Source organism: Teleopsis dalmanni, chromosome 2 (assembly GCF_002237135.1).
Source record: "Teleopsis dalmanni isolate 2A chromosome 2, ASM223713v2, whole genome shotgun sequence".
In the NCBI taxonomy this organism is placed as follows: Eukaryota; Metazoa; Arthropoda; class Insecta; order Diptera; family Diopsidae; genus Teleopsis; species Teleopsis dalmanni.
In genome coordinates this window covers 206,168,380-206,184,138 of record NC_051847.1, presented here as the reverse complement: position 1 = coordinate 206,184,138, position 15,759 = coordinate 206,168,380, and the positions used below count along the sequence as shown (strand labels likewise).

The window sequence follows — 15,759 nt, the reverse complement described above, 5'->3', positions numbered from 1 at the left end:
AAAATTCATCAAATAACGGACCAACATGTGTACAAAAAAATTTTAGAATGCCATATAGTCCCCCATGGCGGATGAGAAAATGTCACTCCGATGGGTATATCAGTACGATAGCGACCCAAAACACACCTTTAAGCTGATAAAAGAATGGATTCTGAAAAATGGAATTCCAATTTTAGATTAGCCGGCTCAATTGTCTGATTTGAATTCAATTGAGAACATTTTGGTATTCTCAAACGTCGCTTTGGGGATCGAAAAGTTCCCAAATGTTTAAGGTGATAAAAGATGAATGGTATAAAATTCAAAATTGTTTTATTAACAATTTAATATCACCTATGGGCCGTAGATGTTCCCAAGTAATAAAAAGCAAAGGGCTTTATACAAAATTTAAAAAAATAATACAAAAATTTAATATAGCAGAAACGTAAATATAACGTTACTATTGTTTTGTTTCATTATTTTTTTTTGAATTATTTAACCTGTTATGAAGAGTTGTAGATTTTGTTGTTTTTTTATAATAGCTAATAGGATTACAAATAAAACTCTGTATTTAAGTTTTTGAATGAAAAGTAAAAAGTAGATAAAAAATTAATTTATTTGATATGCTCATTTTGGTTGCTTTTGTTATGCACAACACAATATATATATATATATATATATATATATATATTGAATTTTCAAAAAATTGTATTTGCTTTGAGTAAATACCATGGATTTGAGTATTATGAGAATTATTATAATTTAATAAATATATCATAAATGTTGTGTACGAGCACTATTATTATTCTTTCTAAGAAATCATAATGTCGAATACTGATACCCTCCACTATGATAGAACAAATTAGACAAAATACTTTTAATTTCATTAATTTGTTCCTAGAATAGGAGGATCAATCGGAAAATCTATACACACTACAAAACTTAAATAACATAATTTCATGCAAATAAATAATAACATTTAAAAAATTTTAAACAAAAATAGAAAATAATTTGCAAAATTATTGGCGGCACGTGGACATTTTTCACAATTATAATTTTGAATGTTTAAGTTGAAATGTACTTTTTTATTTACTTAATAAAAAGGGAATATACTTTTTATATGAGCAATTATTTTAAAATGAATATAAATTTTACATAGGAATAATTATTAGACATAAAGTAATGAATTTTTATTTTTTAATTTTAACATATATTACAAAAAACTTTTCAATAAAGTTAGTGCTTTAACCCTGATCTAAGTTTAAGCAAAAAGTTAGTCAATAATACATAAATATGAGATAAGCAAATGAATTTAGATACATTTGACAAATGTTGAGAGCATAACATACAAACTAAATGATGCTATAAAATTGTTTGAATACAAATAACTCACCTCACTGGAGGAGGCGAGTATCTGCCATCAACTTCATCACTTTCTGCTTCCTTTTGCTCACCATGTATGACAGCAATACCTAAACGTAATCGCTCAGCATAAGATGTTGCTTTTTTTGCAGAGCCTGGATCGCGGGCCACTATCACCGAATTTCGATAATCGGGTATCTATAAACAATAAATTTAATTGTGTTCATATGTTTTAGTATGATTTTTGGTACATACACTTTCTTGTATATATTGTAGAAGAAATGGTGAAGCTCTAAGATTATCAACTGGTATGTCAAAAAAGCCTTGTATTTCTTTTTGATGCAAGTCCATTGTAATTATATGGGTTAGGCCAGAGGTGCACATCATCTGTGAATATACAACACGTGTCTAGACTAAAATGTCGGGAAAACATCACGTAAATCACATTACCTTTGCCAGCAACTTGGTTACAATACAGCCACGTTTTCGCATCTTGCATTGCTTAGAATACGGTAAATAAGGAATCACACCAACAATTGATCGCGCAGATGAGGTTTTACAGGCGTAGGCCATTATTAGTAGTTCCATAATATTATTATTCGCATCTCTGCATTATAAAGACTGCTATTATATTCTTTTCTTACGAAATGAAATTTATATATACATGTACCTTGTGCTCAAAAGAGAACGAGAATTTTCATTTTCGTTCTTTTTCCCACGCTTATCCAATCGGTAAATTTTTTTTATTTTCACGCTGGCAACACTATTATACACATTCAGTCAAAGTTTAACGCATATCGTACAATTAGTTTTTTTTGGCGTCTATACAAAGAAGTCGAAAAATTTTCGTGTGGCGATTTTTTATAATGGAAAATTAGCACCATTCGGTCGATTGTTGTTTGCTAGGCATGTCAAATTCATAGACCCATGTTTTATCATCAGTTATGATGCGTTCGATGAATGCGGGGTCGCTATCTGCGTTGGAAATCATCTCTTTGGCTACATCACAACGATGCTTTTTTGAATGAAATTCAGCTTTTTTGGCACCAGCCGAGAAGTGACGCGTTTCAAACCCAAAACATCAGTTAAAATGTGTTCGGCCGATCCATATGAGATGCCCAACAACACTGCAATCTCTCTAATCGGTTCACAACGATTTTCTAACACGATTTGCTTTGCCGTTTCAATGTTTTCTTCAGTAACAGATGTTGTTGGTCGGCCAGGGATCTTATCATGGTCCAAGCTGGTACGACCGTCTTTGAACGTTTTAAACCATTCGTATACTCGTGGTTGCGACACACACAAATCACCAAAGGCCTTTTTTAACATTTTCAACGTTTCGGCACACTTGAATCCATTTGCAACACAAAATTTGATCCACGCACGGTGTTCTAATTTTTGATCCATTATAAAAATCGTCACACGAAAATTTTTCGACTTCTTTGTGTAGACGACAAAAAAAACCAAATCTTACGATATGCGTTAAACTTTGACAGAATTTGTATAATAATGTTGTGCCAGCAAGAAAATAAAATAAGCGCGGGAATTTAAAAAATTAAAATTCTCGTTCTTTTTTGATCACTAGGTATATATAGCTTACTTTGTGCCCGTTTGAACAATATAAATATCTTTGCCGCGTACAGAATCTCCAATTTCTACCATCGTCTCTCTATTTGTTTTATGAAAAACAGAACAACCTCCGTTTTTGATTCCCATTCGCTCTGCCACCAGATTTGCTAAGTCTGGATGCGAATTCCCATGTATGATAACAATGTCTGAAGCTGATGTAGTATCCATATCACTTCTGCAACGTTTTGGAGGCCGAACGCTACCTAATCTATAGAAAGAAGAAAACCAATTAAGATTAAAAAAATATAATGTAATGTTGAAAATAGACTAAATTACTATTATTAATAAATTCAAAGCAAACAACAAACTATAAATAAAGCAATTGCAAAAAAAATAAATTATATTAAAATTGGTGGAATTTGAATTAAAATTATATAAATAAGAAATGGTTTTAATTATTAATTGTATTATATTTTGAACATATTAGTAAACTACGTATGCATGGATGCTACCTTTCGGTACCTTCTTTTCATTGTTGAGTTTGTCTCTAACATTATAGTATAGTAAAGGATATTCTATAAATTTTTTTTTTAGAGTAATATACACTAGCATTTCACAGGCGCAATATGTTCCGTATTGATAGTTACCGGATACATTTATTGATTACACAACAATACCAAATAATGCGAAATAACCTAGTAAACTATATTCGAAAGTAAGGCACGTTTCAACAAAACTCGGTTTTTAAATGACAAAAAGGGCAGCCACGGTACTGCTTGCATGGGACAAAGAAGGACACGACAAGTTTCAAATACTTTATTTCTGCGCGTTTTAAACGTGATAGTAACAGCAACTTATATGAATATCCATAACCCATTTAATGCGACACACAGTTCACAGTGTAAACTGCTACAGGAATTGTAAATCTATGCAAGCCAAGTAAAAAGTTGTTCAAGTTTTGCGAATATTTGAAAAGGAAAAAATATCCGCATCGAATTATCGATCAAACAGATAGCTTTATTTGGAACGGTATTGTATTTAAATGAAATTTACATGTCAACAGTTTCTGCTCTGTTGCAATGCAGGAAATCACAATTACAAGAATTGAAATCGGGCATACTTAACATCCCACTTTTGGAAAACTTCAAAAAGGCGTGCGTAATGAGTTTTGTAGTTGTAATAAAGCAAATAGTTGATTTCATCCGTTGAAATTTATAACGTGGCTTATAGAAAGAACCTTGCTCAGCTATATAATGATCTAAGTAGTGGCGTGTATTTTTTATTGAGTGAGAAAAATAAGTTTAAATTATTATATGGAAAGTAAGTAGTGGCGTGTGTTCTTTATTGAGTGAGAAAAATAAGTTTAAATTATTATATGGAAACTCAAATGCAAAAATACAACAATAAATTAAAGAGAATTTCGTGCTCATACAAGTGACTAGCGTTATGAAATTAATTTTTTATTTCGTTTAAGAAATCAACCAACGTAAGTGCCAAATTGGAAAAAATTGGAGTTCCATTAATGTCAGACGCCAGAACTTAGAACGAGCCACATCCACTGATACGTGGGACACATGAGTTTATATGTGAAGTTCGGTTTTGATTGATTTTTTATTGATACATTTTAAAATGTTTTGAAGCTTAAGGTGAAATGGGTGATTCAGGTGAGTCATTTTAAATATTCATAGTTGCGCTAGGCACTTCAAAACAGAATAAATGTTAACAAATTTTATCGAAATGTTATAATGATTTCCTTGAGCAACATAATCAAATGTTCAAACTTAGTATAAAACACCAGTGTTATACCAGGCTTGAGGCGTTCATAGTTTTTGCTTTATTCTAAAAGTTCTATTAAATTAAGATGAAAAGGTGTTGTTAAAATGGAGGTCGGAACAAATATTAGACAAACAAACATTTGTGTGATTACAGTGTTAGAATTAAACATATTTGGTCGGCAGTTTAAAGATATTGATGGAAATGCACGCAACTGATTAATAGAAAATAGTGATGTCGCATGCGAGCAGCTTAGAATTTATGACGTGAACTTTAAGTGAAATCGCAAAATATCCTTATCCAACTGCAAATACCCTTCACAACAGTTTAAGAAGAGTATATTAAGTTTGTCGTTAGATGTCTGAAACATAAAAACTTTGACAGTATGTTTAGATATATCACTGTCTTTTCGATTATCATTTTTAGATATACCAATGACAGATCAACTTTGTCAAATATTATTACAAAATATCATAAATAATCTGCAATGTTTCTATAAAATTGTTACAAAAAACATACGAATTACATACGATTTAATTATCTGATCAATTGTCCGATATCGGTGCATTGGTTTATCTTATAACGGTCACATAAGATAATGATCTTCATTAACATTTTCTTCAAAATATGTTTTTGATTAATTTATTTCAAAATAACATAAATTACTAATGTATAATCAAAATTAAGCGTTTGGTTAAAATATAAAAAACATATGGAGTTCTTATAACGATACCTTTGTATTTTCAATATATGTACATTTGTCCAAATTTTAAATAATTGTAATTAAAAAAAAATGAATCCAATCTAAAAACTTCAAATACAAGTTGGTAAAGGAAAACTGTTTTTTTTTTGTTAATAATTAAATTTTGTAGTTATTTCACAACAGTTTCGTATGAAAGGCATTTTGGGTTCGGCTAGCCAAAGCAAACTCATATTTTTGCTTTTCTTCTTTTCTTTAACCCTTAACCCTTAGCCCTAAAACACTAAAATTATAATTGCAATAGCTTATATGAAATGTTGACGAGAAAACTCACAACACGCATCTAAAATGTAAAAGTGGTAAAGTACGTAAAGTACGAATAACTGACACAGTCTTGAACACGTCAAGTACCTTCCTGACAATGTCGCGATTTAGGAAATATTTCACAATCAGATTGTGTGACGTTGGCTTGCTTTTAAGCAGTATGGCTTGGTTGGAAGGTTAAATGATGGATTATTTAATGGTAAGCAGGTTTGAGATATGAGTGCTTTGAAACTAACACTTTAGTAATTGAAAGAATTTAATTAAAAATAGATTGGCTTGAGGTGTAATGGTGCTATTCAATTTTCTATCTTCATAGTAAGTAGTCAACGAAGGTATTTGAAAAAGAACGAATATTAAATGAACTCTTGCAGTCAACTGCAAAGGTTGACTATCTTTTTCGAAAGAGCAAGTTTAGACACATGATTGGAATAGCTTGTGATCCTCTGCGTCACACTAGCATGTATGAACGCATGCAGGAGGGTATAATGCTTTGTCATTATTTAATTAAAGATATAGCATATAATTTAACATAAAGTGAATATTAAAATATATTATATTTGCAGAAAGTGAAGATAGTGATGGTGAAGGTGGTCTTGGCAATGTATCCCGAGTGATTATACGGCCTCCTGGGCAGAGCGGAAAAGCAAAACGTGGTCATCTTTGTTTTGATGCTGCATTTGAAACAGGCAATTTAGGCAAGGCTGATCTCGTTGGTGATTTTGAATACGATTTATATTTGCGGCCCGATACATGTAATCCTAGATATCGATTTTGGTTTAATTTTACTGTGGATAATGTTAAAGTCGATCAACGCGTTATTTTTAATGTAGTAAATATGAGTAAGCCAAGGAATTTATTTAATTCTAATCTCACGCCCTTGGTTAAATCATCAAGCCGTCCAAAATGGCAACGATTGCCAAAAAAAAATGTTTTTTATTATCGATCAATTTTGCATCAAAATCAATATGTGCTAAGTTTTGCATTCTCCTTCGATAAGGAAGATGATGTCTACCAGTTCGCTGCGGCTTTACCATACAGTTATTCTCGACTGCAGTCCTATTTAAATGTTTTAGATGCGAAGCAAACGGAATTGCGTTTTAAACGTAGTGTAATGGCTAAAACTCTGGTATTTAAAGTTAGAGAAGTGCGTTTTAGATACGACTAATAAATTCTATATTATGTCTTTAGCAAAATCGTAACTTAGACCTCATAACGATTGATCATGTCACTGGAAAAATGAAAACAAACCGAATAGAAAAATCCTTTATACGTGTTATAGTTGTAATATGTCGCTTACATGGCGCAGAAGCTCCTGCTTCATTTGTGTGCCAAGGATTTCTTGAATTTCTTGTAGGCAACCACCCAATTGCTAATGTACTACGGGAAAATTTTGTATTCAAAATATTACCGATGGTTAATCCGGATGGGGTATTTCTTGGGAATAATCGATGTAATTTAATAGGCCAGGACTTAAACCGTGTCTGGCACATAGCAACCGAATATTCACATCCAACTGTTTTTGCTATAAGGAATATGTTAAAAGAATTAGATAACTCCGATGTAAGTCAAAGAGTAATATTTGTAATTATTTAATTCAGGAATGATTTAATTTTTTTAGTCTTATCAAATCGATTTTGTATTCGATATACATGCACATACCAGTATGCATGGCAGTTTTATATATGGTAATACATACGAGGATGTTTACCGTTATGAACGTCATTTGGTCTTTCCACGTCTTTTTGCTGCCAATGCTGCCGACTATGTTCAAAGCAATATGATGTTTAATGCGGATGAACGAAAGATCGGTTGTGTGCGCCGCTTTTGTTGCGAACGTTTGAGCGATACAATTAATTCATACACATTGGAAATTTCTGTAGGTGGCCATTATCTCAGGGATGGAAAAACCATTGCTTTATACACAGAAGATGGCTGTAAGTATGCAGCTTTATTTAAAATTTTACTTATAACATTTTATTCATTGTTAAGACTACCGTTGTGGACGGACATTGGTACGCACACTACTGCAGTATTATCGTTTTATTAACGTTTTAGCAGTTCCAGTGCCTCCAGACATACGCCAAAAGCACAAAAATCGACCACGCACTCATCAATCACGATCCCGTTCGAAAACACGTTATGAAGTTAAGCCTAGGCCGCAAACAACGCGGTATTATGCACCCATTTCTTATATGAATATATCAATAAACTATGACTCTTGCGGCTCATCTGACGAAGGTGGATTCTCTCCTTTACGGCCCAAAGGTCCTGGGTGTAGTCATTTCAGTGGCTACCGTAGTATTGGTCGTCACGATCCTGAACAGTTTACTTTACCAATTATCAACACGAAAAGATATGATACTTTAAACCAGCCTCATGAAGGATTTTATAAAGGAAGTAGGTCTATTGCAGAAAAAACTATTAAGCTTCCTACACATATATATGAACCGTCAGTTAATATGCCGCCAAAGCCGTATTTGTCGATTATTGATTTGAATCAATTAACACGTGGTAGTCTGAATGTAAAATCAAATATTTTAGGTAATTCATAGAACTATGAAATGGAAAGAATAGAAGTTAGACTAGTTAGACAATTTGAAATTTACACGTTTAATATTTTCCTCTTGTTATAAAGTGTATTTTAAAAGAATATTTTTTATAGATTCAAAAGTTCACCATAAAATTCTTGTAGTTTTAAATATTTATATAATATATCTAAATGTAATTATGTTTTGATCGAATGCGTCAATTTATTTAATGTCAAGCATGAGCTATATAATAAGTACATAAATCAGAAAAACTAATTAAATCATACTTGTGCAGAAAACGAATAAACAAAGACATTAAACAACACATAAAACTAATCATCTTGAATGCAAATTCTATCCTGTCTAAAAGAAGAGAATTTCAACAACTTATAGTAGTATAGTAGTAGTGGTAGATAGTAGTAGACTACAATTCAGCCATAATTCTTGTACAAGAAATGTTTTCCAAACCAACAATTAAAAGTTTAATGTCCGACCTACGAAGTTCCATCATTTAACTAATATCAAGCTATAACCAACCGAATCAACTACCCTATTACATTAAAGTAAACACAACGAGAATGGAGTAAAAGTTGCACCCCCTTCCCCAAGTACTTTCACTGGTCCGCAATCAGACATTGAATATGATTCAGATGCTGCTTCCAATCTAGGAAATGAAGCAATAGATCGTGTGTCAATGGAGGTTAAAGATGTACCATCGTCTTTCGACATAATCAAAATGAAAGAACAGAACAAAAGATAAAGAAAGAACAATGATTAAGTTTTTCAATTTTGGGAATTTCCTTTCTGGATCTCTATTATATGTTTAACCTATTTAATATTCCAGGTATTATTTACATTGTTTTCTAAACTGGATTATAAAATTAAAAAGTTTTTTTAAAAAAGATATTTGTAATGATCTGATCTATAAGATCAGATATATGCATAGTTTGGCACTGTGTCTTTTATCTGTGCTTTCATTCTAAAGTATCTACTGCCGACGATCTAAAATACTTATTAGACACAGTTTTAAATACTACAAAGCGTTGCATTGAGTAGGAATGAAATTATTTTTTATAAACTGGTTTTTCTAAAAAAGTTTTTCGTTGTTCTGATTCATAAAAAGGCCTGTTAACTTTGGAACGTTTCTTACGAAACGTCGCTTCATCACATGAGTATTAAAGAGCATTTATTATCATTATATAAGATGTAATTTTCCTTTTAAAGGAAAAGATATAGTTGCAAGATACAAGTTTTACTATCATTATGTTGTTTGAACTGAAACAATTCAATAGTCTATGTGAAGTTTGATTTGTTCGCTTTTTTTGTTTTGAGTAGTGTAACTTGTGATCTGGTGTAGACGCGGGTTTTCATGGTACATTTCTTCCGTGATAACTGTCTGTGTTATACTACAACAAATGATGCTGGTTTGTACAGTAAAAATGCTAAAATTAATCGTTTTTAATTTTTTAAAGTGAGTAATGTACTATTACAATAATTATTTTGAAGAGGTTTAAATCTACTGGGGACCACCCAATCTATTAGGTGAACAGAGAAATGCCTACATTACATTCTTCAACTATGTCGCATTTAGTAATTGGAAGATGGTATATCTTCTAAAATTTTATTAGTTTATATTGACTTGTAGAATGTGAAGATAGTAAATGGGGTTCGAGACTAAATTGAAACCTATTGAATTCCGAAAAATTACAATTTGGCATCCAGAGATCATGGGCTACAATAAAAATTAAAACTACTTGAAGCTTATCAGCAAAATTTCAATTTCTGGTACAAATTGAAAAATTGATTTTGCCTTGCTAGGTTTTCTGTGACAGTTGTTTCAATCAAACAACTTCTGAGCATAGTATCTTGTTTTGTGCAGTAAAACTTCATTTGATTAAAATTGATTTGTTGATTTTGGAAATACTAACGACACGTTCAGAACACATGACAACAGAACGAAAGAGGTATAGTACGGCTGTTTTTATCTTATCTCTGTAAGTGTTTTACATTGACAAGGCGAGTTCACTGTGGCTCTTTTTGAAAAAATGTACTGATAGAATAAAATTTTAGAGATCTGCTATTTTATTATTTTCTAGTTCTTCTAGTTCTTTGGAGTAGATCAAAAATCTATTAAATAAATAAACTCGTGACGACAAGAAAACAGTCTTAATCGGACGTGTTAATTTAAAAGCAAAACCTGAAGTTCAGCAATAAAATAACAAAAATGAAATAGATTTTGCTTTAATCAAAGCATTTAAATAAGTCGGAAATGATGTGTGTAACAAAGCAAGCAACAAAAACAAATAAGAAAAACAAACGCGCAACGTTTAACCAAACGAAAAACAAAAATGGAAACAAAAGCAGACAGAACGAGAACAGAAAAAGGAATTGACAAAAAGTAAAAAAGTTATTTAAGGAACCATAAAGCATAAAGCAATTTATATTTCCATTTTTGCAGCGAAAATTCGAGCATTTGTATATGCACTTTTTTGTATAGCGGAACTACGACAAAATAAATTTATAGATTTAATTAAACTTTTGTAACTAAAAACGAGGTTTTGCTTTCATTTAGAGTTAATAAGCTTAGTTAGATATTTTAAAACTACATATATTAAAAAAAAAACCTGGAGTAGACGGAGGGCACTGAAAAGGAAGAGGATAGTAATTAATGCAGGACTTAACAAAATGAATAAAAATAAAATTTATTATCTAAAAAATAAAAAAATTAATTATATACACATATATAGTCGTATATTTAAAGCTTTTAAAAAAGAAACTAAAAATTTAAAAATTAATTTTTACTCCTTGTTTACTTGTTTCGGTTGAGGAGCATAGTTTCTTGCACAAATAAAGTTCACACACTTCGCGGTTGTAAATAACAATTTGTCTTTAACACTGAAATACCATTTGCATTAAGAATGATTGTCGTCGCCAATGCAAATTAGCACTTGCGTTTCTATCGTCGTCTAGTTGGAAACTGAATGCTTGATGAAACAGGCAAAATAAACAAAATACTTATACCGCTTTTATTTGTTGTTTTAGAGCTATAAGAATATTTTCAAAATATGGGTTTACACATTTTTCACATATTCACTCTATATAATTTCTTTCAATACAGTTCAATACGAAAGAACGAATTAAGGAGAGGTAAAAGATAAAGTAAAATTAAATTATATATTCAACTTTTCCATACAATCTTAGTATCTATGTCGCACTTTTGATAATACTTGAAAATTAATATTATTTAGTCGTAAAGCATTTACTTTTTCCAGTTTACTTTTCGAACACTTTTAATTGAAAATTAAAACTTATTATAGCAGAACACATGAAATTTACAAGCAGCAGCTATACGAGTAAATTCCAAATAAAATTTGAGTACTTTCAGCGTTGCCATTTGTAAAATTATGTTGCTTGCGCAAAAAGAAGACCATCCACTTCTAACTTTGCCAACAAATTGAATATGTGTTTGATTGCATATATTTGTTCTATGTAGAGCATGGTTTGATCAAGCATTAAAACGCATGTAAATAAAATTACCCAAAGAGTTTGAACAAAAAAAAAATTACGAAAATAAAAGCATAAAATTATAGCTATGTTATTTTCACATTGAGGTTAAAAGCTTAGTATTCACACAAGTATAAGTAAATTTTTGCATTCAAAAGAGCTTTTTCAAATTTAAAAGCAACCGAAAGCTTTCGATTGTTCACATTATAATTAAAATTTTATCTAACATTATTTTTGAAAAATGAACTAATGTTAAAAAGAAACAACATTTATTTAAAACTATAACTACTGCTATATATAAGTTATTTATTATTTAGTTATTGTATTGTTGCCAAGTTTCGATCGAAATAAATGTTGCTTACTGTACTAAGATGTGAAAATGATTGATAATTATACAGCGGAAACCGACGTTTCTTTGTGTGTAGAATGTTCATGGCCGTATCTTGGTAGCAGTGACGACGCGTGCCCTATCTGGAAGGGTGTGCGGCCCTTCTTTAATGTTGTTTTTACGTGTACCAATTATATTAAAATATATGAGATCTTTTATTAATAATAACTATATTATATAAGGCAATAATATAGTCGCAATATTATATTAACAATTCATTAACATAAGAACATATTAAACAAATTAAATTAATAATTTATATATAAATTTAATATTATATCAATATGGAAGAAACAAAACTTTTCATATACTTGTAACATCAAACCAACTTTTTTCAAACAAAAGAGTTTTAACTCAGAACCATACATGTTTATCCAGTGATCAAACAAAATCAAACCCACTTGCAACGTACAAATGTGCGCACAAGTACTCCGCACAGTAAGAACAGAAATTCGTGGGTGCTACTGTTAAAAGGGGAGAGACGAAATGTGATAGAAATGTATGCTGAGATGAGCTGCAAACTTCAGCCGCTCACGCAACCACTTTGGCAAATCATCATGTTGGATTCGTATGCATGCAGTTGATATTCGAATACAGCAAAAATTTACTCTCATACAATTCCCACTATATAAATCTCTATCTCTGATATTACGAACGGGAGCACACGCACATTATTTTGTTCATATGCAACGTATGAATGTGCTGCCAACTTCTTTGCACACAAAGGGGAGAGACGAAATAAAATAGAAATGTTCTGTGATTTGAGCTGCAAATATATAGGCACACCTAACAAGTATAGCAGCAAAGAGTATATATACTCTATGATAGCAGCTAACAGAAGCAAATTGATTGAGTTTTCATAGACAATTATATTTAATTGTTTTTGCTAAAACTTTAAAAAATATATATGTATATGGAAATGTAATAATTAATAATAATTCTTGATGTGAAGATACTTAATAAATTCCTATACCTATGTTATTTGACATTTTGCAAATTATGTTAGGGTGTTCACCGCACACCTCCGCACCTTAGAGCAATCGTCACTGCTTGGTAGTGTCCCTAACTCGGTATTGGTCTGTGGCAGAACTGATGAACTTCTGCAAATTTTGGATTATATGACTACACTTCAAAGTAAATAAGTTTTCTATAACAGACTTGAACTAATCAAAACTAGTTCTTGAATCATCAACCTTTAGGCTCATCAAAGTATTCAGCTTTTACCCTTGTACTGCTTTCTATTATCACCTTGTGGCCATCCTTAATATCAAAACTAAAAGAGATGTTTTGGCTTACCACCAGATATAGTCCATTATACGGCTTCGTTACCGGTGACTGTACAAGGTGATCACTCAGGTAAATGGGTGTGCACGAGGTGCGTTTGAATAATGCTATTGAGCTATTTAGCATTAGTAGAAGTTGCCTTTGGTTTGTTGTCCTCCACCGTCTTCTTTAAATTGTTAGAAAATTCACTTTGCATGAGAGTAAAACACTCAACTGGAAACTGCAGCATCGTCTCGTACATCAGGATCACTAGCCTTGAGATATACTTTACAGATCGAGCAAAGCCCTAGTAGAACTAGCGGCAGAATTTTAGTATAATAAAGCTGTGGTGATAGTTTTATACTCCCATCAGCATACGATGGCTGTGTTCCACAATACTGTTTATCTACGGATGTTATTCTATTGTTTAGCAAAATGATCGTCCACTAACACTTGAATCAATAAATGCATTTCTTAATTTTTGCTTGATGGTAAGCTATATTAAGGCGTTGTTATAATTATAAAATTATATGTGAGATATTAGAAATTGGGCTCATTATGAATTTTGTTGTTTTGATTGTCTGACGTTGTATTTTAACAAGTGTTAATATTCTGTATTGTCATATAGCACTTTATTTCATACTATCACGTGGTTGAGTTTTGCAACTGCGTTTGTTTTTGTTGTTCTGGTGATATGTGGAGTCAAAAGTCATTTGAGTATAGCTCCTCGAGTAGAATTGCACATGAACTCTAAAGTTTGTTCAGAAAATTGTGTGGTTGTCATTATGCCAAATGCCACTCAAATGATGTTATTTTCGTAAAAATTTTATAACCAAATGAAAGTTAGAACTCCTTGACAGATATGTTATATGTTTTGAATTATTTATGGTTAAGATACACTTATTTGAGACGCTGTAGACCACATGGTGTTTTTCACATTTTTATAGGTAATATTTTCTGGATTGTAGAGTAATAAATTCCATTTGGACCTGCTAAGAAGCACTGACACGTGTATGGAGGTATGCACTTTTATCTTTACGGTAGTGTATAAATGTCTGTCTATCTTTGTGCAATGGGCTTTCTTTATAAATGCTTTTTCGGAGCTGTAAAGGTGCACTGGATTACAATATTTATACACGATAAAAGATTGTTTTATGCTGTAGAAGCAGTCACTTTCAGCTATTGCCGAGAACAATATCGAAAAATTGAAGGTCCTTTTAGTGTAAGTAAATCCATGAAAATAATTGTCCTTCAAATACATTCATACTAGACTATTTTAGCTGTGCTACTTGCGTTTCACTGCAATTATATTGCCGATTTGGTGCTCGGTTTGGCGAACCGCCTGATGACATTTCCTAGTCAGCCTGCTGCGTGTTGCTTGACAGTTATTTTACGTTCAACCAGAATGCAACTGAGTTGTGGATTATGTGCAATACGTTAGGAGTATGTTAAAGGCATATTGAAATTATACTTCTTCCAACTGTACAATTTCATTCTAATCCTTTTTTATTTTTTTTCTTCTCATTGGTAGAGAAAAGAAACAATTTAAACCTACGTCCCTATGAACTTAGGGACGGTATTACGCATCTGCTACAAGCAACTTGACCTTTAACTATTTTGTTTACAACTTTTGTTTTAAAACCTTGCAAGTAGAAATTTCATAAAGATAAATTTGTTATCATTATTTATTAATTTAGTTTGAAATAGAACTGCATATTTAAACAAATAGTCTGATAGAAAGAAAAATCTCTGAATCCATCGTGGAGATCTAGTACTCTTTACAGTTTGACACTTGTTGAAATAAATTGTTGATTTATCAGAATGTAATCAAAATCACATTATAATCAAAATATAATTAGTGCGATTATAATTCAAAAATTGTAATTTTAATTTCTATTAAATCAATTGTCAATTGTGTTACTAAATTCAAGGAAGAACGGTAATATCTTTCCAAAAGGTTAAGAAATCAAAATGGAGAGATAAATAAATCGCAGAGTTTCTTGAAACTGACCGCAATTTTCAAATGCTAAAATGAGTTTCAAAAGTTTTTAGATTTTCTGCTGTTTAGTGAAAAACGGAAGAACTTTTGCAGTAAAAAAGTCTGTAGGTACAAATGCGAATTCCATTCGCAGGGCAGTACTGCTCTTTGCAACTTTGAGATAAACGATGTGTTGTGGATTGCTGACATTACAATTATTTCCGATTTTATATTTTAGCAGTTGTCTTTCTCCGTGCTCTGTCCGTCTGTGTCTTCGCCCCGCTGCTACATTTATGACGGGAGTTAATTGAATTTAATTGCCCACTTAATGGTTCAATGATCTTGGCCAAGTACGGTGGCATATCACATGGTATCGCACAAATGAATAGTACTC

At 31.6% G+C, this 15,759-nt stretch overlaps 2 protein-coding genes across 7 annotated transcripts; one reads left to right on the top strand and one right to left on the bottom strand.

Moving 5' to 3' along the window:
• Positions 1 to 1,348: 1,348 nt before the first annotated feature.
• LOC119678921 (phosphoribosyl pyrophosphate synthase-associated protein 2-like) lies at positions 1,349 to 11,596 on the bottom strand. Of its 5 annotated transcripts, XM_038091013.1 has the most exons (6): positions 11,046 to 11,303; positions 10,857 to 10,875; positions 2,939 to 3,175; positions 1,789 to 1,945; positions 1,594 to 1,725; positions 1,350 to 1,536 (listed from the first exon to the last, which is right to left on the bottom strand). In XM_038091013.1, coding segments are annotated over exons 1-6 (717 nt in total). In that variant the 5' UTR covers positions 11,047 to 11,303; the 3' UTR covers positions 1,350 to 1,365. The 5 variants fall into 5 exon arrangements, with proteins under 5 accessions (XP_037946940.1, XP_037946941.1, XP_037946945.1 ...); XM_038091012.1 differs by lacking the exon at positions 10,857 to 10,875 and having other exon boundaries at positions 1,349 to 1,536; positions 11,046 to 11,307; XM_038091017.1 differs by lacking the exons at positions 10,857 to 10,875; positions 11,046 to 11,303 and adding an exon at positions 11,426 to 11,596.
• LOC119678919 (cytosolic carboxypeptidase 6-like) lies at positions 3,326 to 8,372 on the top strand. Of its 2 annotated transcripts, none has more exons than XM_038091010.1 (5): positions 3,326 to 4,571; positions 6,268 to 6,830; positions 6,893 to 7,264; positions 7,323 to 7,638; positions 7,694 to 8,372. In XM_038091010.1, the coding sequence occupies exons 1-5, from the start codon at positions 4,559 to 4,561 to the stop codon at positions 8,254 to 8,256; spliced, it is 1,827 nt and encodes a 608-aa protein (XP_037946938.1). In that variant the 5' UTR covers positions 3,326 to 4,558; the 3' UTR covers positions 8,257 to 8,372. The 2 variants fall into 2 exon arrangements, with proteins under 2 accessions (XP_037946938.1, XP_037946939.1); XM_038091011.1 differs by lacking the exon at positions 3,326 to 4,571 and adding an exon at positions 5,574 to 6,184.
• Positions 11,597 to 15,759: the final 4,163 nt, after the last annotated feature.

What these genes read in the sequence shown, in the direction of transcription:
- LOC119678921 (XM_038091012.1), bottom strand. Translation starts at nt 11,065, where the DNA reads ATGCTCCTCAACCGAAACAA. An exon ending in ATTGTTCAAACGGGCACAAA is followed by an intron (nt 1,946 to 2,938) that starts GTAAGCTATATA and finishes TTTATAATGCAG; the next exon opens with AGATGCGAATAATAATATTA. An exon ending in TAACCAAGTTGCTGGCAAAG is followed by an intron (nt 1,726 to 1,788) that starts GTAATGTGATTT and finishes GTATATTCACAG; the next exon opens with ATGATGTGCACCTCTGGCCT.
- LOC119678919 (XM_038091011.1), top strand. Translation starts at nt 6,124, where the DNA reads ATGATTGGAATAGCTTGTGATCCTCTGCGTCACACTAGCATGTATGAA. An exon ending in GTATGAACGCATGCAGGAGG is followed by an intron (nt 6,185 to 6,267) that starts GTATAATGCTTT and finishes TTATATTTGCAG; the next exon opens with AAAGTGAAGATAGTGATGGT. An exon ending in AAGAATTAGATAACTCCGAT is followed by an intron (nt 7,265 to 7,322) that starts GTAAGTCAAAGA and finishes TAATTTTTTTAG; the next exon opens with TCTTATCAAATCGATTTTGT.